The sequence below is a fragment of the Tiliqua scincoides genome, chromosome 3 (genome assembly GCF_035046505.1).
Source record: "Tiliqua scincoides isolate rTilSci1 chromosome 3, rTilSci1.hap2, whole genome shotgun sequence".
NCBI classification, from domain to species: Eukaryota; Metazoa; Chordata; class Lepidosauria; order Squamata; family Scincidae; genus Tiliqua; species Tiliqua scincoides.
In genome coordinates this window covers 158,873,167-158,896,636 of record NC_089823.1, presented here as the reverse complement: position 1 = coordinate 158,896,636, position 23,470 = coordinate 158,873,167, and the positions used below count along the sequence as shown (strand labels likewise).

General features: G+C 44.2%; 1 protein-coding gene across 1 annotated transcript in view; it reads right to left on the bottom strand.

The window, feature by feature from the left end:
• MINPP1 (multiple inositol-polyphosphate phosphatase 1) overlaps nt 1-23,259 on the bottom strand; it is a 29,397-nt gene extending 6,138 nt beyond the window's left edge. The window contains exons 1-4 of the mRNA XM_066621065.1: nt 22,657-23,259; nt 17,546-17,743; nt 15,450-15,547; nt 13,583-13,716 (exon numbers count right to left, since the gene is read on the bottom strand). Coding sequence (XP_066477162.1) covers nt 13,583-13,716; nt 15,450-15,547; nt 17,546-17,743; nt 22,657-23,257 — 1,031 coding nt within the window. The 5' untranslated portion in view covers nt 23,258-23,259. The remainder of the gene's footprint in view (nt 1-13,582; nt 13,717-15,449; nt 15,548-17,545; nt 17,744-22,656) is intronic.
• Nucleotides 23,260-23,470: the final 211 nt, after the last annotated feature.

The following is a 23,470-nucleotide window of genomic DNA, read 5'->3' as shown; positions in this document are numbered from 1 at the left end:
AGGGCAGGACTTTGAGGCTGCAATCCTATCCACACTTTCCTGGAAGTAAGCCCAATGATTATAACAGGACCTACCCCTGAGTAGACAAGCATAGGCTTGGGCTCTCAGTCATAAGTAAGTCATAAGTTACATCACATGAGATTTTCCAAGAATCCTTCAAGCGTCACACATTGGTGAAGTCCCTCAGGAACATCAATTAACTCTCAATCATATCACACAGTATGCACACAAAAAGCTCCAGGTTGGACTCAGGGAGATACCTGTAATGCATCTGGAAATTCACTCCCATGGGAGGTGATGGGAAATGGTGGCTTTAAAAGATTAGATCAGTGGTTCTCAAACTTCTAAGTACTGGGACCCACATTTTTAAGCAACACTCTATCAGGTCCCACCTAGGCTTACCAGACTTGAAAAAAGGAGATCTAGTAAGAAATAATTAGTAATTATCTTGCAAACTGCAGGAACTGAGCTCTTTGCAGGGTAATTAGCAACTACAGTATCCAATTTTTGAATAGCTTGAGACAGTTATCTGATCTTTCCATCACCCTTTGCATGTCTCACCCAAAATCAAGTCAACCCACGAGTGGGTCCCAACCCACAGTTTGGGAATCACTGGATTAGATAAAACTTATGAAAGGTCTGTTTATTCAAGGTTATTGGTCAGGATGGATAAATGAAACCTCTACCTTCGACCTGGCCTCTGTGGCCAAGGTTTGGTGGGCGGGTAGACCTGGGCTTGCGACTGGACTTGGAGCCCAGATCTACTGACTGGGTAGACCTGGGCTCCCAGTCCAGCCAATGGCTCGAAGTCTAGGCAGGAGCCCAGGTCTACCCGCCCAGCGAACCTTGGCCATGGAGGCCATAAGTTAAATCAGGAGCCCAGACCTATCCACCTGGTTGACCTGGGCTCTGGAGTTGGCAGTGATTATGGCCTCCTCCCCCCCCCCCAAAAAAAAAACAAACATTAGATCCGTCCCTAGTCATGCGTTGCTGGGCAACAGGGATGTGAACCAACACCCCTGTTGTCAAGTGAGACCTGACGCTATACAAAGCCTCTGAAGACAAGGGGAAGCTGTGCCTCCCTTGCCTCCGAAGGCTTTTTTGAGCTTTGCAGAGGCGGTACGCAACTGCGCACTGCAAGGCTCAGATTGCCCGAATTGTGAAAGAGACATACCTTCTGGTTTCCTGATGAAACCAGCACCTTGAATTGGACCCGGAAATGAACTGGCAGCCAGTGCAGTTACTAAAGCAGCAGTTTGACAGTCAAACCACCAACCTCTAGCAACCACACAATGGTAACCTCTAGCAATAACAATGGTAAAAGAGCAAAAGCCAAGCAACACATTTCTTCCTAACTTCTAGTTCAACAGATTAGCCTACAATAGTCACAGCTGTAGCCTTCTCTCTGCCCAATTCAAATGAAGGGTCAATCCAGTAGGATTCCTATCCTGGTCTAAATACCAAGAACCCTTTTCTGTGTTATGGTAGCCTGTGAGATAATGATGGCAGATGAAGATGGCACCAGTGTTACCATGTTAGCCTAGAAAGCAATACTCCTTTCCATTTCCCCCTCTTTAAAAAATATTGGATAACTGGCCATGTACCAGTTATTCTCCAGTTTTATTGAAAAAAATTATTTCTTGACTGAGTAGTGAAGCACTGCACAAAAGATTGCACAGACCTCTTGGTCCCAGTAGTGGTCTTACATGCACATAAGAACATGCATGCACAACTACATGCACATAAGAAAAGTGTCTTTGGTATGCCTTATAGATTTTTGCATGTGTGTGCGGTACCTATACAGAGAAGGATCAGGCTTTATTAAAAATAAAAATGTACTGTGAACCAATATTCTTCCATTCATCTTCACTCTAGACTTGGCAAGATATTTAGGCTTGAAATTTGGCAAGCATCTGAAAGAAATTCAAGAAAAGTCACTTGAAGTTACATTGCTTAACTCTTCCACATCTAGCATACCATGGCAACATCATCAGGTTTTGAATCTAATGCCTCATCGAATCTAATGCTTCATAGAACCTCAATCACGCAGATGTGATTGGATGCTGGAATGACATGGAAGGACAAACCCATAGAAAAGTCTTTTCATTTAATCTTCAAGCCTAAAAAACCTGAGCCCCCCACCCATTAAGGAACTATAAAATGTACATGATCAGGAAAGAGAATGAAATTCCTGCATGCGCACACAGAAGCCATTCTCACAGGGGTTACTAAACATATGTGGAAAGTGCTGCTAGATAGGACGCTTTTATCAGAATGGAAAGAAAAACTCAAGGCAGGCACGTATAATCCTTTCTTTCAGCTGGCACAATTGGTTTGTTCAAGCTTGCAGAGCTGCATTAGGAAGGAGAATTACCTAATGCTTTCCCAGCTTTTCATTTTACTAAAGCTGAAATTCTACGCTCTGTGAATGTTTAAACAATGTCACATAAAACCGTCTCATTTACTATTTAGACATCTGCAAGTTTCCTAATGCAGGTGTTAATCACTAAGCAAGCACTTAAGAGATATTTTCCTGGGACCTCTTATATCTTTACAGCTTGAAGTGGGTCATGAGAAAATCAGTTTACAATTCTGCCTACTCTTATGGTGGAATGATTACTTAAATGCGATTCAAATTACATTTTTAGTCAATGCCAATGTGCATTCTATCTATGAAACTGACAAAATCTACAGCTGGAGTGCCAACCAGAAGTGCTCTTCAGTCTATTTCATAGTTTTAAGTGGGTCTATAAGAGCCAAGACTGAAATCTACAAGCTCAAGAACTGGTCCCTCCAACATATGTTTTTTAAATAGCTGGATCTTTTCATAATAAAAAAGAAAAATCACTAAATATAAAGCATCCAAGCCTCACCCAAGACACAAAAGCAGTAGTGAAAATCACCCAGATGCAGCCTAAGACCACCAGAAACTACCGCAGACGCCTGCCTATAAGCCGAGGGGAGGTTTTGAGCAAAAAAATCATGGAATTTTCTATGACCCTCGGATAACTCAGGGGTTAGGGGGGTGTCTGACTATAGTTTTGACTGATTTTACCTGAGGCCAGATCCTGAAAAATAACTTACCACTAATTGTTACCTAAGAACTGTACAGTCTCTAATTTATTTTTATTTATTTTCACATTTTTATACCGCCTTTCCTCCAAAGAGCTCAGGGCAGTATACACAGCTGCTCCCCTCCTTTTGTCCTCACAACAACCCTGTGAGGTAGGTGAGGCTGAGAGAAAGTGACTGGCCCAAGGTCACCCAGGAAGCTTTGTGGCTGAGGGGGGATTTGAACCTGGATCTTCCAGGTCTAAGTCCAATTCCCAGATGACTACACCACCCTGACTCTCAGGCTCATCCTGGCTCTAATAAATTTACATTTATTAGTAAATTTAATAATTTACTTTATTTAGTAAAAGATCATAAGATACATTTTTATTCTTTTTAAATTCTGGTCTTCACCACCTTTTTGTAAACACTATCCATGCACTGTAAATAATATACCAGTAGAACAGTGGTTCCCAAGCTGGGATTCATGTACCCCCAGAGGCACTTTAGGGGTACTTGAAAAAGAATGGCATAATGGCAGAAAAAGGCAGGTCGTGCTCCAGAATGCCTTGCAGGGTCAGCAAGGCAGGCAGGAAGGTAGCTAGTTGACTGTGAAAGCCCCACCAATAGCTAGTTTTTGGTCATCAATTCATCTATGAACCAATGATTGAAAACCAGTACAGTAAAAAAGCTGAAACGTAATATGGAAAGTGATCAATCACCCAGAATTTCTCAGCACACTTCTGGTGCAAAACAGTGCAAAGGCAGAGTCTTCTGTTCTTCAAACAGATAAAAAGAGAAAACACTGCGATAAATACACAAAGTCTGGGCTTTATATGAAAGGAGATGAGGGCTTGTATTATTAATTACAAACATTTTGCTAATATGAAGGGTACAATTTATGGAAATGGGCTGCCAAGGGATATGCAAGTGAAAAAGGTTGGGAACCACTGCAGGAGATCCATTAATCAAATCCACCTTTAAGCTATCTGGTGTGTTAAGCCAGAAGCTCTACATACAACATACAACCCATAACACATAATTGAGAGTGTGCCATTCAATTCACAGCAGAGAGATGCAGCTGCATATATTTACAACCCTTTTTACTCAGAAGTAGACCCACTGCTTTCCATGGGTGTTATTCTTAAGTAATGGTGCATTGAATTGTAGCCCAGGACTTTGCTTCAAATGGAAAGGAGGATCCCATCCTGGTGTTCAAAAAAACAGATCTCTGCTAAATGCAAGCCTTTGCAAAACAGAACCAGGCTGCATTTGCAAAATGGAACAGAGTAGAATAAAAGGTTAACTTTGGCTGGAATTTCCCAGTGAAGTTACTGTAGAAACTAATCTCTGCATTGCTTATAATGACCCCCTTGAGCAAGAGAAAGAATCAGAGTTGAAAAGCTCTGCCCTCTGATTGAGATAAGGCAAAGTGATAGTGGGAGCTTGATTACTTGGCAAAAATGTTAAGTACTACAGGCAAGTATCTATGGTAAACAAATGGGAAAGCTTCAAGGAAGACAAGTACTCCTATCAGGGGCACAGGAAATAGAAAGTGAAAAAAGGGACACGTGCTCCTTGAAGGGACAAGTGCTCCTGAGGTCATAGTTCTGTCCACCAGATAATTATGATCTGCTAAATCTGAAAAGGTGGACTAACCATTAGGCCCCCTTCTGATCAGTGGGCAGAAGGAGGCTTTTCATCCTGCAAAAGGCAGACTCAATACCCCAAAAAGGTGATGTCTCCACCAGAGGAGACTTAATTTTATGACACAGCTGCAGCAAATCACAAGTGTAATACTAGACTGAAATAACTTGAGAACCAATGCTTTCATGCCAATTTGGACACAAAAGAAGAAAATACAGAGTGGGAAAAGTGCAGAGAAGAACCCAGAAATAACCCCAATGTCCATCTTTAGCAAGGAGGAATATAGCATTCTACTTTCTCAAGTCATAAAAGGCAGTAGCAGAAACATTAGGATCAGGTACCAAAAGCCTACACCTGAATCCCACATAAGCCATAATGCTGTCTAATCTCTTATTAGCATAAAATGGGCCCTCAATACCTGCAAGAGATCTGTTCCAGGAACATCCCCCCCCCCCATGAATATCAAAATTCTGCAGATATGAAATTCTCGAGCGGGGTGTGTTGGCTAACCAGAAGAGCCTTCCAGTTGCTCCAGAGAGGCCTTCTGAGAGACAAGAGGGTCACAGGCGATCTCCCTGAGACTCAGAAGACCTCTTGGATGCTTCTGAAAGGCATTTCCAGGAGGTCCTCTGAGGCCCTCCAGCTGCAGGTTTGGCATCCGTGGATGCACTCTTTTTAATGAAGAGAGTGAAAACACAACTTACGTTCTAATGCAGTGGTTCTCACACATTTAGCACCAGGACCCACTACTTAGAAAGAGAATCTGTCAGGACCCACCAGAAGTGATGTCATGACCTGAAGTGACATCATCAAGTAGAATCATTTTTAACAATCCTAGGCTGCAGTCCTACCCACACTTACCCAGGAGTGTGGGTAAGTGACCATTGACTATCATTGTTAAAAGCATGTACATAGCAGCTTGTTAAAAGTACAGGTATGTCACATTTCCCCAAATGTAATCACAGACCATGGGAGTATCAAGTCTAATATATTAAAAAAATGAATATTGAATTGAATGGGAACCCACCTGAAATTGGCTCGCGACCCACTTAGTGGGTCCCAACCCACAGTTTGAGAAACACTGTTCTAATGAGTTGTCCATGGACAGCTTAACCAAAAAAGCAATTGTGTTTGAAAATATGTCCAAATAACCAAAGAGAGCATTGGCTTGGAACAACTTTTTAAGGAGATTTTCACAAACTGTACTAACAATATCCACAGCGAGCTAGGAGGAACAACTTCCAGGTAGCCATGAAGACTTGGGTAACTATAAAGATCACCCACAATAGGAGTGTCATAAGAACATAAGAACAGCCCCACTGGATCAGGCCATAGGCCCATCTAGTCCAGCTTCCTGTATCTCACAGCGGCCCACCAAATGCCTCAGGGAGCACACCAGATAACAAGAGACCTCATCCTGGTGCCCTCCCTTGCATCTGGCATTCTGACATAACCCATTTCTAAAATCAGGAGGTTGCGCATACACATCATGGCTTGTACCCCATAATGGATTTTTCCTCCAGAAACTTGTCCAATCCCCTTTTAAAGGCGTCTAGGCTAGACGCCAGCACCACATCCTGTGGCAAGGAGTTCCACAGACCAACCACACGCTGAGTAAAGAAATATTTTCTTTTGTCTGTCCTAACCCGCCCAACACTCAATTTTAGTGGATGTCCCCTGGTTCTGGTATTATGTGAGAGTGTAAAGAGCATCTCCCTATCCACTCTGTCCATTCCCTGCATAATTTTTTATGTCTCAATCATGTCCCCCCTCAAGCGTCTATTTTCTAGGCTGAAGAGGCCCAAACGCCGTAGCCTTTCCTCATAAGGAAGGTGCCCCAGCCCCGTAATCATCTTAGTCGCTCTCTTTTGCACCTTTTCCATTTCCACTATGTCTTTTTTGAGATGCGGCGACCAGAACTAGACACAATACTCCAGGTGTGGCTTTACCATAGATTTGTACAATGGCATTATAATACTAGCCGTTTTGTTCTCAATACCCTTCCTAATGATCCCAAGCATAGAATTGGCCTTCTTCACTGCCGCCGCACATTGGGTCGACACTTTCATCGACCTGTCCACCACTACCCCAAGATCTCTCTCCTGATCTGTCACAGACAGCTCAGAACCCATCAGCCTATATCTAAAGTTTTGATTTTTTGCCCCAGTGTGCATGACTTTACACTTACTGACATTGAAGCGCATCTGCCATTTTGCTGCCCATTCTGCCAGTCTGGAGAGATCCTTCTGGAGCTCCTCACAATCACTTCTGGTCTTTACCACTTGGAAAAGTTTGGTGTCATCTGCAAACTTAGCCACCTCACTGCTCACCCCTGTCTCCAGGTCATTTATGAAGAGGTTGAAAAGCACCGGTTCCAGGACAGATCCTTGGGGCACACCGCTTTTCACCTCTCTCCATTGTGAAAATTGCCCATTGACACCCACTCTCTGCTTCCTAGCCTCCAACCAGTTCTCAATCCACGAGAGGACCTGTCCTCTAATTCCCTGACTGTGGAGTTTTTTCAGTAGCCTTTGGTGAGGGACCGTGTCAAACGCCTTCTGAAAGTCCAGATATATAATGTCCATGGGATCTCCCGCATCCACATGCCTGTTGACCTTTTCAAAGAATTCTATAAGTTTCGTGAGGCAAGACTTACCCTTACAGAAGCCATGCTGACTCTCCCTCAGCAAGGCCTGTTCGTCTATGAAATTCTGAGTGTCACTGCTCAGCTTGAGTAATTGGTTTCATATTGCATGCTGCAAAACTGAACATTGGATATGTTCCGAATCAGAGGCTGTAGCAATCTAGCCAAGTCTAAAATTTAGAGCAGAACAAGGAACTTGTTTTTCAAACTGTTTCAAGCTTCAAATTTCACTGCTGATGGACAAGCTTTTCCTCTAGAGATTAAACTGTGATATAACATCTTTTGCATAACCAAAACAGCATTAAGTGTTCCACAAACACAATTCAAAAGACACACCAAAATTTACATACACAAACACTCCTTTCCAAAGCATTGGCTAATAAGAACTGAAACATCTTCTGGTATAAAAGGGTGTTACCTCTCAATCCTTCAGGAAAATGCCATCTCAGGCCTGACACAAAACCAAGGTTTCTCACTAGGTGCTCTGAAAGGTAGTGAGCTTATGTCGTCCTTCCCCTCTGCTCCTCTTTTGTGTAGCAAAATAAGAGATAAAAAATCTAAACAAGTCACAAGTCCATACGTCATCTGAATACAGGGAAACTGTCACACTTTTACTCACATTACCACTGCTTTCAACTTCTTATATTACTTAATAAGATATCCCACTTCACAGTGCAGAATTTTCAGGCTACAATTCTGGATACCAAGTGTCAGGCTTAGTTGAAATTCTGCATTAAAACTGTTCTAGAAGATCAAAAATTCTTCCATTTAGCTACAGCCATGTGGAGAAAGTAGCTTACTGAGCCAGCTCTGCTATACTGACAGGACAACTTCCTGGCATAGTTCACATTGGTGCAGCTAATAACTAAGGCATGGTTAAGCAATCCTGCTTCCAGAATACCATGGAATATTTCAAGAAGCGATAACCTTGTTCCAACATCAAGCGCTCTCTTGAGTCGCTGATACAAGATTTCTGGTCTCAAATTCTACAAGAACTTTGATTAATGTGTTATCACAGTGGTCTTCAACCTTTTCCAAGTCGCAACCCCAATAAATAAAGACTGGGGACCCACCATTAGTCCTGCCTTCTTCCTGGAACCCTATCTGTCAACTCCCTGCACCTGTTGCCACCCACTCCCCACACCCATTATGCCCTCTCAGCGCTGTTCACTGTAACCAAATATCCTTCTTAAAGAGAGCAGAAAAAGTTACTATGAACCTAGCACTAGTGAAAGCTATTTTATCACAACTGCCAAGAACCTGAACAGTTTATGAACTTTATGAACCTGAATCATGACTTGAAGTATATGGGTATGGGTGATAGCAATGGTTTCTCAACCATCTCCAACATTTGATGATTCCTCCTCTGTGCAAGCTATCCCTTGATGCGTTGAAGGTTGCTGGCCCAACAATGAGGTCTCAGAGATTAGCAGTGAGGAGGGGTTTTTTTCACCTGCCCTCCCCCTCCATCTCTCCTTGGAATACCCTGGAGTAGCCCTCAGGTAGCCTTCCAAAGACCTATCATTAAGAAAATAAGAAGAGTCCTGCTGGATCAGGCCAAAGGTTCATCAAGGCCAGCTTCCTGTGTCTCACAGTGGCCCACCAAATGCATCAGGGAGCACATAAGACAACAGGAGACCTACATCTTGGTGCCCTCCCTTGCATCTGGCATTCTGAGGTAATCTACTTCTAAAAATCAGGAAAAGTAGTAAAGGCTATTTTAAAATCTAAAAAATGCACGCACATACACATTATGGCTTATAACCCATAATGGACTTTTCCTCCAGAAATTTGTCCAATCCCCTTTTAAAGACATCTAGGCCACATGCCATCACCACATCCTGTGGCAAAGAGTTCCACAGACTAATTTCATGTTGGGTAAAGAAATATTTTCTTTTGTCTGTTCTAACTCTCCCAACACTTAATTTTAGTGGATGTCCCCTGGTTCTGGTGTTGTGTGAGAGGGAAAAAGAGCATCCCTCTATCCATCCTATGCATAATTTTGTACATCTCAATCATGTCCCCCCGGTGCCTTTTTTCTAATCTGAAGAGCTCCAAACGCTATAGCCTTTCCTAGTAAGGGAAATGCTCCAGCCCAGTAATCATTTTGGTTGCTCTCTTCTGCACTTTTCCATTTCCACTTTATTATTTTTGAGATGTGGCAATCAGAACTGGAGGCAATACTCCAGGTGTGGCCTTACCATCAATTTGTACAATGGCATTATAATATTCGCTGTTTTATTTTCAATACCTTTTCTAATGATCTCAAGCATGAAATTAGCTTTCTTCACTTCTGCCATACATTGGGTCGACACTTTCATTGAGCTGTCCACCAGCACACCAAGATCTCTCTCCTGAACTGTCACAGGCAGCTCAGAAGCCTCTCATCATCACCAAGGTTGCAAAGGTTCAGCTGGAGGCCCCAAGATAGTGCCTAAGATGGTGGGGCAAATCTGGAAGTGAACACAAATGTGTCCAACAATTCTCCACAGGACCATACCAATGCCTGTTTGATGTGGCAGCAGCACAGTATTAGCAGCTAATGAAAACAGAGTCACAGATAACAAGAGGTAGGTAGTAATTCTGCCCTTTGCAGATAACTGAATTTGCAGATAGTGAATTTGCTTATAAAGAGAACTGACTACTTAACATGGCTATGAATTTCAAACATTTCTCAAGGTGGATACTTCTCAGAAGTTCAGGTTCACATGAAAGATTAAATACAGCCCCAGATTTCCCATGACCTTACAATGCCATGCAGTATATCCTTTCCCATAATATGAAATTACAGCAGCATTCATTTCTAATTAAAGTTATCATTAACTGTGTCAAAGGCAAATCATTTGCATTAAGTAATGCATAATTCCATATTAAAAGTACACTTTCAGGTTTATGAAAGTGAGTTTTTTTAATTCTAAAAAATCCTATTTGTGTATTATGGTGCTAGAGTGCATATTTTACACACAGTCTGTCCACCATATTTCATTCAACTGCAGCTTTAATCTACAACTAGCTGTTACATGAAATCCCCCTCTTTGCCTTTTAGCTGTGATTTTCTCTATATCTGGTTATGCTATTATGGACTATAATATCATGCAGGCTAAACTGTTCTCCCAGCATACAGGGCACATTTCCAGGACATTGGTCAAGCCACATGGTTACACAACCCCCCCCCCCATAGTCACACATTATGGGAGGAAGTCTTGCGCCTTAATCCAATCACTGTTTAAGCATCTCCTACATTATTGTATGCAAACTTGAACTGCCTTCCATGGAAATTCTATTTCTGATTCATTGTACTGTACCTACATCCTGTATTTTTTCCACATGGTCTTTGTTAAGTTCCCCCTTCTAGGAAGCCAGCCACTGACCCCTGATTGAATTTTGCTGATAACTGACATCCTGATCCCCATTCAAATGTATAAATATTACTCCAAGTACCCAGCATTGTGTTAGTAATCAAGCTACCTTCCAGCTCAGTCTGTCTCCCAACCCCTTATAAGAGAGGGCTTCCTCTCTCACTCTCTTTCTCTCTCCCTCTCCAAGGCCCAACACATCTGAGTTGTATCAGAAGGTCCTCTCCACAGGAATCTCCCCCCCCCCCAACTGGCTCTACAGCACAGGTAACTATCTTGCATCTAGGAAGTCTTTCCCTTCTCCCCCCCCCTTTTCTCCCCATCTTTAGTTAGCAGCTGGGATTGGCAGAGCAGGGACCCCTATAGCCTTCCCTACAACCCCCCTTCCTTATCTGCTCTCCTCGGATGCACCAAATACTCTTCACACGCAACCACCATGAAAGCTAGGTACCATATTTCTCCATGTGCATTATTTTTACCTTTGTTCTTTTGTAACAACTTTCAATAAAAGATTTGGTTTATCTTTCTCTCAGTTTCCTCTTTAAACAAAAGGGAATTTCTCTGCATTATGACATCTTGTTATCTAGCCTACGATCCTAATGTTCCAATAAGGGTAGTGTAATAATTCCCCTAAACAAAACAGCCCTTTTGGTAACATTATTAATTGCAGTTAGAAGTTAACATTGCATCTGATGACATATTAAACTATGGTTTAGCATTATGCAAATGAGCCTAAGATAGCAGGCTTGCATGATTCCCTCCCAGGAGAGACAAGGCAAGCTTCTGAGGTCACTTTAAGAACAAACTACAGTTGCACATTACAGAACTCCCCTTCATTACTGAAATAGAAAGTTGTTTGATATCCAGCTTTTATTTTTTCTATCTCAAGTTAAACTGCCATTCCATAAATTCATATGTTCTGTGAAGCTGTGGTTTGTTCTTAAAGTGACAAAACTTCACTCTTCACTGACAAATGAGTGTGCAGTATGTGAGTCTTTCAGGTTTGTGGTAAACCATGCAGCACTTAGTTTTCCTCTATCTTTTCTGGTGTTTTGTAAAGTACAACTATCAACTTTAACATGCGAAAAAATGATTTGTACTTAGAAACAACTGAGGTAAGGCACTTGTTTAACACTAAAATTCATGCTATTCAAAACTTTTACTAAGGTATTGTGTTTATACTGCCATCTACTGTTATGAAGTGGAATACTACTGACTTCACAGAATTCATGAGCACAGTGGTTCTCAAAATTCCCAGGAGATTTAATCCTGGGCTAAGTCTTTGCCGGGGGGGGGGGGGGGGGAGAACAGTGATGTTCAAAGGATTGTGTCACTGATGGAGACTGAAGGGAGATGCTTTTACTTACAAGTGGCTGCAGGAGGTGCAGGGAGCTCTGCGCAACCCTCTGCAGTGCTTCCCGATGCTTAGAACATTGAAAAAAGCTAGTGCTAGCATCGCTGTCCTCGTCCCCTCCCTCACCCCTTAAAAGGACAGGGGAGCTTTACACAAGCTGGTAGGTCACTAGTCCAGTCTGAGAACCATTTCATTAGCATCAACCAAGACATGGTGGAGACGATCCACAATCAAAATTTCCTGCAGCTGTGTTTTTTAAACTAGTATTCCCACATGGCTGCTTTCAAGATTAGGAAAGTGACATGGGGGAGAAGGATAGTCCTTCTGATATTAAGCCCGTACCAACCCCACATTCTGCCATCACCTCCAGTGGGGAAACATGCATAGTAATCATATAGCTACCTGTATGTTTTGCTCTGCAGAGCTCACAATGGGGGGGGAGGGGGGAACACACACATGTTTTAGATTTCAAAACAGTACGTGGGTGAAAATGTTAGACTCGCTTGCCTTGTACCTCTTTCACAATCTTTCAAAGCAGTCAGATGCAGCTGCAGCTGCTGATTACTTAAAATAAAAACAAAGAACTTCTGATCAATAGCAGTTAAAACGTTTGCAAGACAAATTAAATTTATAAGATCCTAGTAGGTCACATAAAGCCCTGGCTGTGTAGGTATAAGGTGGGTATAAGAGTTCTACGAGTTTGGATACATTTGGTGAGGAACTGACTCCAGATATTGGTCACCTCGGCCAACTGTGCCCCACATCCATGTGGTGTCCCTGTGCACCCTTTGTTTACTCTTATAAAATGGCTGTCATTCTTTCTTATGGGGAAAAGCTAAGCACTACATTATGATTATACAACAGTTTCAGATTCTAGTTTGAGAACAGCTTGAACAGTTTAGGGCATTCAGACAAAAGTGAAACCTAGTTTAAAACAAATCATGAAACAGAAGCTTCTAATTCTAGTCCCTTGCCTCATATGCAAACAAAGGGGAGAAGGGAACATGCAACCTGAGGCTTGCTACAGGTCATCCTGAATTCGGTCTATGTTTTAACAGAGTTCCTTCATGACGCAGTATTTTAACCATGATACCTAAAGTTAAAGAGTTCAATATACAAAACTCACCACCATGACTATTAGGAGGAAGGGCAAACATGCAGATGCAACTTCAGTACCCCCAGTGGGAGTTCAGTTAAAACCAATGTTTCCAGGCTTGGGTGCTAGTAAATACAAGAAGGCTGTATAAGGCATAAGCTTTTTCGACTGAGATTGTATACAAAGAATGCAACTTCCAAATAGTCTTCTGCTTGTTTTATTGGTTCTGAGATGTTCTGCTATAGTGTGCCATCCCTTCTCCTTCCTTCCCATCTCTTACCTGTGTAGTTTTGCCTTCAACACAGAAGACTCCTGCAGTTATTGACTGAATCACAAACAATAGCTACAGACAGAAAAATGGCTCTGTCCTCTTAGTTGTCAATTCTGTCAGTAACAGATTTATAAGATAGTTCTTTTTCTGCCTTTTACTTTACCTTTTACTCTCCATAACTGCCCGGTCCAAGTGTTTGAAGATATCCTGGAAAAGAATGCAGCTAGAGCGGCTATTGATGTCATATCCATATGCTCTCTTCCAATACTGCTTGAGATCATTCAGATATTCAAGTACCTAAAAATCACACATTATATATTTTATTACATAAGGAGGATCAGATTATGGCAATAAGATTTGAATCAGTAAATTTAAGGTAGAAACATACAACCAGTGGAACTTGATCTAGCCTCCAATCCCCAATCCGGGGTTGGTACGGGCTTAATATCAGAAGAACTATCCTTCTCCCCCCCATGTCACTTTCCTAATCTTGAAAGCAGCCATGTGGGCATACTAGTTTAAAAAACAAAGCTGCAGGAAATTTTGATTGCCAAAAGCTGTCTCTACTACTGTACACAGTGGGAAGGAGGAAGTTCTACTATACCCAAGCAAAAGTGAAATGTGTGGGTGAACTGCAACCAATTATTATTCCTTAATTATACAGAAAAATGGTCAAAGATTTTGTTGGTGGGTGCTATTGCCTCAGACTGCATGAAAATCACAATATAGCTCTTGATAGAAGTTTATGCAAACTAGGAATTCAACTTTCCTTCAGATGCCATTGCAGATGCCTGCACATGGATGCTCAAGGTGACAAATTTCAGAGTTTGGCAGACAGCCCTTATTCCAGAAAGGTTGTGCTAACTGTTGTCCAGTCATGGAAGAGAACAGCTTACTGTTTACTACTCCCAGTTTAACACAAACACTGTGGTGATTGACTGAGGCTATCCAAGCAGGTTCAACTCCAAGCCAATCACCAGAGGTGTGGCTGAATGGGGGGGGGGGCAGACAGCACTCTATGGTTCATTCTTCAAAACCCAATTCATTCCTGCTTGGGTTTTTCGAGACAGAAGGGGAGCCCCTTTATAGGTGCTGGAAACACTTTGGACTCTAAAAGAAATGAAGCAGTATCACTACAAATTACAGATACTTAGCTGAAAGTTGAATACTCTATAAAAGAAACAACTGGCACACGGAACAGTAGCAGCCAAGAAGATGGATACCACTTAATTGTCTCCTGAAAGGGATACTTGTCAAATGGCATTTTATCTGTGGAAGAATATCAAAACTTGAGATCTCACCCCTCTCCACCCCCCCCCAGCCGCTTGAGCTGGTCAGCCAATGGAACCAAAACATAACACCTCTTATGAAAAGATGGCTATACGTCACCTACTGATTTAAAAAGTATTCTTCAAATAGATCATGTAGTTACTTGGCACTAGAACACAGCAAAACGTGCATATGCATAACATTTAAATTATTTTTGCACATACATATTCCATCACTCCAAGATGGAAAACAGTGAAAGGCACTTAATTGCCTACTTAATTAACCTACTCATATTAATGATACAAGCATGCTTAAACATCCTCTGGATTATGGTTTATGGGTAGTATCCTGAGGTAATGCTTGTTTCAATATTCTTCCACAGATAAAAAGCTATGCATCTGGTGGCAGCAGGCAACATGGCATAGAAGTGCAAGAGAGGAAGGATACTTGGAACCATCAACTAGCAGTTCCCGTCATAGCTTCCAGTCACCCCCCCCCCGTAACATTCCCCTGCTCTGGTGCCACATCCCATGTTTCCTTCAGGGATCCCTGACCCTCAACAGTGGTGTTTCAGGGGCTCAGGAACTTTGGAAGAAAGATGGGTAAGGAGGCTTTTGCAGCTATGAGTAAAAGTAGGCTGCCAACTAGGTACTGTATCATTCCAGAAAACCAAATATTTTCACAATACGCTGCAACATTCAACTCCCTGTAGGTTGTGTTTATTCAATTATCCTAGAGACAGACACATACATAGCACTTACCTTAGCATCCTCTGTATTGAATAGTGAACACCAAGGGGAATTGACACTTTTTATGGTCAGCCCAAATGAGCATGCGAAAAATGCCACTTGAACCAAGTCTGTAGTAGAGAAAAGCACAACTGACATTATAATGACTTATTCTTTCCTCAAAGCAACACTAACAGTAACATCAACTCAAGGTGCTACAAGTCATCAAATGTACATTTTGTATAGAAATGGTACAGCACCTCAACTGTCTGAAAAACTGCTACACAGGTGAAGATGAATGAGAAACACAATTAAGGAACTAAGTCCTGCGTATTATGAAATCATAAATGGAAAACAAGCTATAGACATCTGTCAGAGGTGGACGCACAGCACTCCAGGGTAGGAAACTGGAAGCACAGTCTGATGCTTCTGGATTTGCAGCCTACAGTGCCAACTAGGCAAAGTGAGATACAAATGAACCTAGCAAAGTGAGATACAAATGAAGTTTTTAATATATGGTGTAAATATGACATCCAAGGAGTATGGCAAATTAGATTGCATGCAAAAGATATGTATTCTTCTGCAAACATTCACAACTTGCTCACTAGCTCTTTAACTATCAACTCCTGTTTTTAAAGCCACATGCCAAAATTTAATCCAGTACCCTTACAAGAGGACTTACTTTACTATACTGCAATATAGTAAATGATCACAAGCCAGAACATACAATAATTAGTGTCAGATTAGACACTGGTTTCAATTCTTCACACAGCTATGATACCAAAGCTACAATCCTGTGCACATTTACCTAGAAATAAGTCCCATTCAAGTCAACAGAACTTTCTTCTGAGTAAATATGCATCCTTGTGCATTATGCTGTAGGTGACTTAGGGCCAGCCACTGTCCCTTAGCCTAACCTCACATGGTTGTTGAATTTATAAAGTGGAAAAGAACAGGATGCACCGCCCTGAGTTCCTTGGAGGGGGGTGATTTAACGCAAACAGTAACTGTCTGAATTAAATCAAGGACTGTGCTATCCATTCTTTTTGATTTCTTAGATTTTTTTATGATTAAAACAAACATTCAAAACACATGACCCAAGATCACTTTAAGAAACATATTTAACAATGGTTCTTAGGCTGCAATCGGATACACACTAAACTGAGAACATCCCATTGAACACAACAGGGCTTAATTCTATGGAGACATGCATAGGATTGCACCATTGGACATTTTAATTATGCACACACACACACACTCTAAAACTCACAGTACTTATAGCTAGATCAAATGATCAAGTTACAAACAATACTGTCAGTACACACCTGGGTACTTAACAGCATTTCATTTTGTTTAGACTATGCTACAGAGATTGTGTAAAACAAAAATTTGCGGAGCATGCAGACCACCATAGCATGCAATTTTCTAAACTATGACTATTTAACAGACATTAATGACACAAAACTGAACAATCTGTAGTAACATTGATGTTTTAGCTGTGGGTTTGTTTTAACTGGTTGCTCTTCTTACAGAATTTCTTGCAAGGGTACAAAAGTTATCATCTGTTGCGTACACTGATGTGGACCTTACTAAAAAGAAATGTGTGTAATGTGGCGGCAAGGTGTTAGTTGCTAGTTACTGAGCATGCCGGTAGTGGGTATTTTGCTGTAAAGAAGCATTTGCAGCAATTAAATGCTATGGTAAGCACCATAACCTGAAAAACTGCATGAAATAGTCCCCTGGTTTTTCTTTTTTGCATTCCGCAGTTCACCATAGGAAGCTTTTCCAGGCATCTTCAATACTTCTACAATGTGGCTCAGTGGAATATGACTGTCTGTTTTCTCCAGGCTACCACATAAGCATGAATTAGGCTTCAGTTTTCACTCTGGGTAGCTAGGTGGGCATGTGCACACTGTATGAGACATCACACATCTTAACATCAATGCTTTGGTTCATGTGAGCCAACTTCAAGTAGTGGTAAAGAAACAGCATACTACAAATAAGTTAATATTAATTCTCTCTTGTCAAGTTCTACAGAACTTGCTTAAAATTTGTTCAAAATTAATTATTACTTTCTCTTCACAATAACTGAAAGCAATTAGCAAATATAGATAAGATTAATATGTTACCTGCATTCAAGTCACTTGCTGATAGACACAAGGCATTTGCAACTTTTGCCACAATCTTCTTCATTTCTGGGCCTTCTTTGAAGGCATCCACCTCGTACATAGCAGTATTGTTATCTTCTATATCTCTTACAAATTTTTCACAGTTATCAAAAAATCTCATTAATTTATCATTAATTTCAAGCGGTTCTGTCAACGTGGCTGAAAGTAAAATGTAAAGAAGAACCTGGTTAATATGTTTATTCCATGTAAAAATTTTCTATGCAACGGAATTGTTTGAAATCTGGTTACTAGCAAAGCTACAATGGTGGATAAAAATCAGGGTGTCTTTTAAAAAGCTTCAATGACAAAAATATCTTTTAGGCCAATTTAAAGTGAAATATAAATTTGATACAAGCATGTTACAGCTTACACCAGTGGTTCCCAAACTGTGAGCCATGGCATGGGGAGCCAAGGAAACCAGCTGGGGAGCTACAGAATCCTCTCTAAAAACCCATCATCCTATACAATTGTATAGGATTGAAGCCCCCATGGGGAGCCACGAACAATGGCCCAATAAGTCAATGGAGTCACCAGTCAAAAAAGTGTGGGAGCTACTGGCCTACATTAAGGCTAAAATCCTAAACACACTCCCTTCTATCTGCAATCAGAGCCCACGTCCAGTTTTGGAAATTCCACACCCCAGAGCTCGGACTGCAAATGGAGTGGGCTCTGATTGCAGATCGAAACTCACTGCAGCGGAGGGGAGGCTCATGGAGTGGGATGTGAGCCTCAAGGACCCTCTGGGAGGCTGCACAGTCCCCCAGGTATATTTAAATGCTCATGGGTGCCCACTGTGCCGTGAATGCTGCAGCGCCTTCGGGACATCCCCCCAGTCCCCATCCCTGTAAGCACTTACCCCGGTTCTCAGACTCCCAGAGTGCTTGAGAGCCACTGCTTTAAGGTGAATAGCTCAGAAATCAGCAGCAACACGATCAGGATTACCGTGCTGCTGCCAGGGAAAGAAGGGTTGTTTACACTTATGGGGGGATCACCAATGCTCTCTGGAGAGTTTGGGGAGCCTACGACTTCCTCTGCTGGTCTCCACAAGTGTCCAAACTGCTGTTAAAGAAAAAACCACTTGTGCTTTCACGACAAAATCAGAAAGTGGTTTCTTTTCTCCTTAACAGCAGTTTGGAGCTGCCCAGAGGGCTAGAGAGGAGGTTGCAGGCCTCCAGAGGCCTTAAAGACCCTCAGGTAAATGTAAACAACGTTTCCCTCCCCAGCAGCAGCATGATCAACCCAACTGGGCTGCTGCCCCCCCCCCCCCGCAAATACTTATAGGGTTCCTAAAGTCCACGTAGGACTTTGGGAAACACTGTCATAAGCAATGAAAGAGACCCATTATGTTACCTGTCATAAGTATCCACTGAACCCACCCGAGTGATTTTTTTGGCTATAAAGTACTCATGTCTTCTAATTACTAACCTCTGGAATTTGGTCAGTTCTCAAATTACAGTATTGTATACCAGGGGTGTCCAAACTTTTTGGCAAGAGGGCCAAATCATCTCTCTGACACTGTGTCGGGGGCCGGGGAAAAAAAGAATTTACATTTAAAATTTAAATAAATTTACATAAGTTTACATAAATTAATATACTAGAGGTGGAACTTATATGAATGAACGAAGGTCAACAACAGCTCAAGGTCTATAAAAGGCCTCACACAAGGCAAGGCCGGCCTTTTCTTTGCTGCCGCTACTGCATCACAGATGTGAATCAGCAAGCAGTGGAGAGAGCCCTCATCCCACAGCTAATGTGAGAGGCCAAACAGTCGCCTTCATGCTGAGAGCAGTTGCGTCGGGCCAGTGCAGGCTCCAGCAAGTCTCCGGAGGGCCAGAGACTCATTGGAGACTGGGGTGTCCCTGAGGGCCACATTGGGAGTCCTCGCGGGCCGCAAGTGGCCCCAGGGCCGTGGTCTGGGCACCCCTGCTATATACCAACCAAGCCAAAAAGTGAAGCACAGGTGCCTTGTAAGGTGCGTACGCATTTGTGCAGCCTCCAGGTTCAGCTTCATGCAGAGGAGAGGTGCCCTGCCGCCCACTGCCTCCAGCCTACTGCATCCATTCCTTAACCCTGTGCCTTCAGGTGAGCCCTGGCAGCCTGGTTTCTCAGGAGTCAGATCAAGACTCCAGTCAGCCTGGGAAGTGACTTTTGCGGGGGGGGGGGGGCTGGGGGGGAGGAAGAGAGGGGCCTGAGAAGGGGGAGGAATGCGAGGGAGGGGGAGGAGGAGGAACAGGCTCCCAAAGGCATCGCTGGCTGGCTGGGGTTTCCCTGGGAGAGGGCTTCTCTGGATGTGATTTCCCTGGGAGTGCAGTCTCCAGCTGGCCAGGGAACACAGGGGAAGGGAGTTGGAGGCAGTGTGGCAGCAGAAGAGGGGAGAAAAAATATGCTCAACTCCCAGCCCCGGTACCCCCTCCCCAGCTGGCAGGATTGGGCCCCCTGGATGTGCTTTTCTAATGCCCAGGGATAGAGCAAGGGATCCAGGCAACCAGGTTTTTGAACCCCTTTTGGAGAGGGAAACAGGCAGCATCTCTGCTGTCTTACTGCAAGCTGCCCACCTGGGGGGAAGTAATTCCAGAAGTTGCAGAACAGGCACCACCATAGCCAAGTGCAGCAGGTGTAACCCGACTCTTCCTCCTCAGAGAGCAGCAGCAGCTTTGTCCATGGGGAGCCCTCCCCACCCCACACTTGGCCAGTTCCCCTATCTCCTCAGACTGCAATCCTATGCATGCTTACCTTGGAGTAAGCCCCACTGACTATAATGGGACTTACTTCTGAGTAGACATGCCTAGAATGGGGTTGTTAGTCACACTGTGGCTGTGATGGACTTCTTCAGAAATTTCTCCAGTCCCCTTTTAAATGGAATCTAGTCTAGACACCATCACCACATCTTGGGGCAAGGAGTTCCACAGACTAATGGCAGAGTAGGCAGCTGTTGTTCTGTGGCTGCAGCCTACCTATAGGCTTGCTCACACTCTCTTAGCTCCAACCAAAGTAGTCCACAGCTAGAGCATGACAGCAATTAGAACAGTGAAGTGAGGAAGTGAAGAGAGGCTTTTCCCCCCCTAAAGACCTTTTTCCCCCCCTAAAGGCTTTCCCCCCCCCCTAAAAGCACACCAAAAGGACTTTTCTTCCTGAGACATGCAGCAGCCATTCTGAGATGTCCCTCTGAGCTGGTGCTTCTCCTTCAGGACCAACATGCCTAAATTGTGTTGAACACTTTCCTAAGGACTCTGGACTCACAAGTCGGGGAGCAGGGCCAGGGTTGTGTAACAAAAGGAACTGTGGAAGGATGTGTGTGCTTTTTGTTGGCTCATTTAACTACCTTGCATGACTTGTCTGGCAGGAGATCTGGTCTAGAGGGTAGAGCCTCTGTCTGCCTGAAGATAAAATCCGCAGGTCACCAGTTTGAGGCCACCGGCACCATGTGACCTTGAAGCAGCTGACAAGCTGAGTCGAGTTATTCCATCTGCTCTGAGCATGGGAGGATGGAGGCCAGAATGTGAAACCAGATCAGAAAGAAACATCTGAAATGTTGTGGTTCTTGAAAGATAGAACTTTCTTTCAATTGTAAAAATCCCTATGGGGATTTAAATAGCCTGCCTATGTAAACCGCCTTGAATAAAGTCTGAGGAGAAATCTGATGACCAAGAAAGGCGGTATATACCATAAATACCTGTATTATTATTATTATTATTATCATCATCGTCGTCGTCTATAATCCCCTTCTGCTTACCCTCTCCCTTTTTGAGGTGTTTTTCCACACTTAAAAGAGGCAAGGGCTGTGCGTAATGTGGTCTGGTGTGGGGGGAAAGAGACAGGATTGAATTGGGTGGGTATGAAAACCTCTGCGATAGGGGGGAATTATTTTGTGTCCCATGTAATCCATGTAAACCCAAGACTTTCACAGCTAGTGAAACAAATGCAAGCACAACCATCACATTAATTATTAAATAATCTTCTTATGCATTACAAATTTAATTGTATTTTTTGTGTGCGAGGGTGGGGGGGTTGCATGTGGTCCCTGCTGTCTCCAAATTTTGCCTTAGTGGTCCCTGAGCTCCTAAAGGTTGGGAACCACTGCCCTACACTAACCTTTTGCCAAAGGCAATTGGCATTGCTAAAAGGTGGCACCTTTTGTCAAAGGCAACTGGCACTGAAAGGAGGCTGCTGCACTGCCAGGTAGCATCCTGCTCCAGCCACCCTCTGCTATAAGGCACAAATTGGAGGGGACAAGTGGTCACTCTAGCCAATCATGATTCCATTCCAGTTTCTGGTCCCACCACTCCAGGCTTTTTCAAAACTGAGCTGGAGGCTGGAACAGAGGGAAGAGAGCAGCTGCCACAGCTGCAGTAACACCCCCACCGCCCAAAAAAAAAACAAGAAAAGAAAAGAGGGCTGCCACTGAGAGACTAGGCATGCCATCCAAAACAACCACCACCCTCAAGAAAGCAAAGGGTGGTACCAAGGCAGCAGCATATAAATGTAAGAAGGGAAAATTCATGGGCAGCATCTCACCCCTAGACCCAACTGCTTCAGGGGCTTGGCCTGGAGGTGATTATCAGCATGATGATGAAACCTGGTCCCACATCTGTGGACAACCTCACTCAGAGCCAACATGCAGCTCTTAAAAGAGCATGGGGCCACATTTGATCCCTGTGGCACCCATAAGCCAATGTTTGTGTGGAGAAGAGCAGTCGACCATTTTCTGAAACTGACCCTTTGGGAAGAACCAGAGCCATCACAAAACACTGCCTCCCATTATCATCTTGAGAAGGCAGCCCAGAAAGATACCACGGCTAACAGAATTGAAAGAAGCTGAAAGTTTCAACAGCATCAACAAAATTACCCTCCACTTATATGCCTCGTATATTAAACAAATTAAAGAGATCCAAATTTGCTTCACATAAAAATCCTGTTTGTTTTGGCTTCACTTGACAGGTCTGGTCTTTGTTCCCCAGGAAGGGACGTGCTGCTGGAGAACAAAGGGCCGGTCCCACCCACACTCTGACCCCCAACTAGGCTCATCCTAGGCTCTGAATACAGAGATGCTCAGCAGCACGCGGGCGGCTCACCGTTCCTCTCTGCCGAGGGCCACTGGCCGTAGAGCGCCTGCCGGAGCCCCTCCCTGAAGGCGGCGCTGCTGTCCAGGCAGCGGTGCTTGGAGCTGCTGACGAAGGCGAGGCGGCGCTGCGGGGCGAGCAGGCTGGGGAAGCGGCGGACAAGGCGCTTGGCCAGCGCCTCCATGTCGCGCCGCCCGCGGGAGGCCAGCTTGCCGTCCATGTCGGGCCGGTACCACATCTCCCAGCGCGCCAGGCGCTCGGCGGCGGGGCAGGCGGGGCCGGTGTCGTTGCCGGCGCGGGCGAGGAGCCGGCGGTGCAGCGCGCCCAGCTTCTCGATCTGCTTGCGGGTGGGGAAGCGCGTGCCGTGGCGGAAGACGGCGCCTAGCTGCAGCGGCGCGCAGGAGGACGGCGGCAGCGGGAAGCCCGGCTGGGGCGAGCCCAGCGACAGCGGGTCCTCCAGCAGGTGCGGATGCAGCTGCTCGTAGCGGGACTTGGTGCCGAAGTAGGGGCTCAGCTGTTCCGCCGTCTCTGCGCGCCCCTCCGCCAGCAGGAGCAGCAGCGGCCAGAGGAGGCGCCCCCAACGGGGGCACGACGTGGGGCTCGCGGACCACATCACCTCAGGGAGAGCTGTCGCCACCGCTCCTCGCTCTTTTATTGGGCGCGCGCAGGCGCTCAGCCACGCCCCCTCCCTGCGCCTGCCCTCATCCAAAATGGCCGCCTGCGCTTCCCTCCAAGTTTACCTGAGCAGCGCGCCCTCAGTTGAGATGGCGGTTGTCCTCCCCTCTGGGCACGAGGCTAGACCAGGGATGTCAAGCTCCTGTTAGCA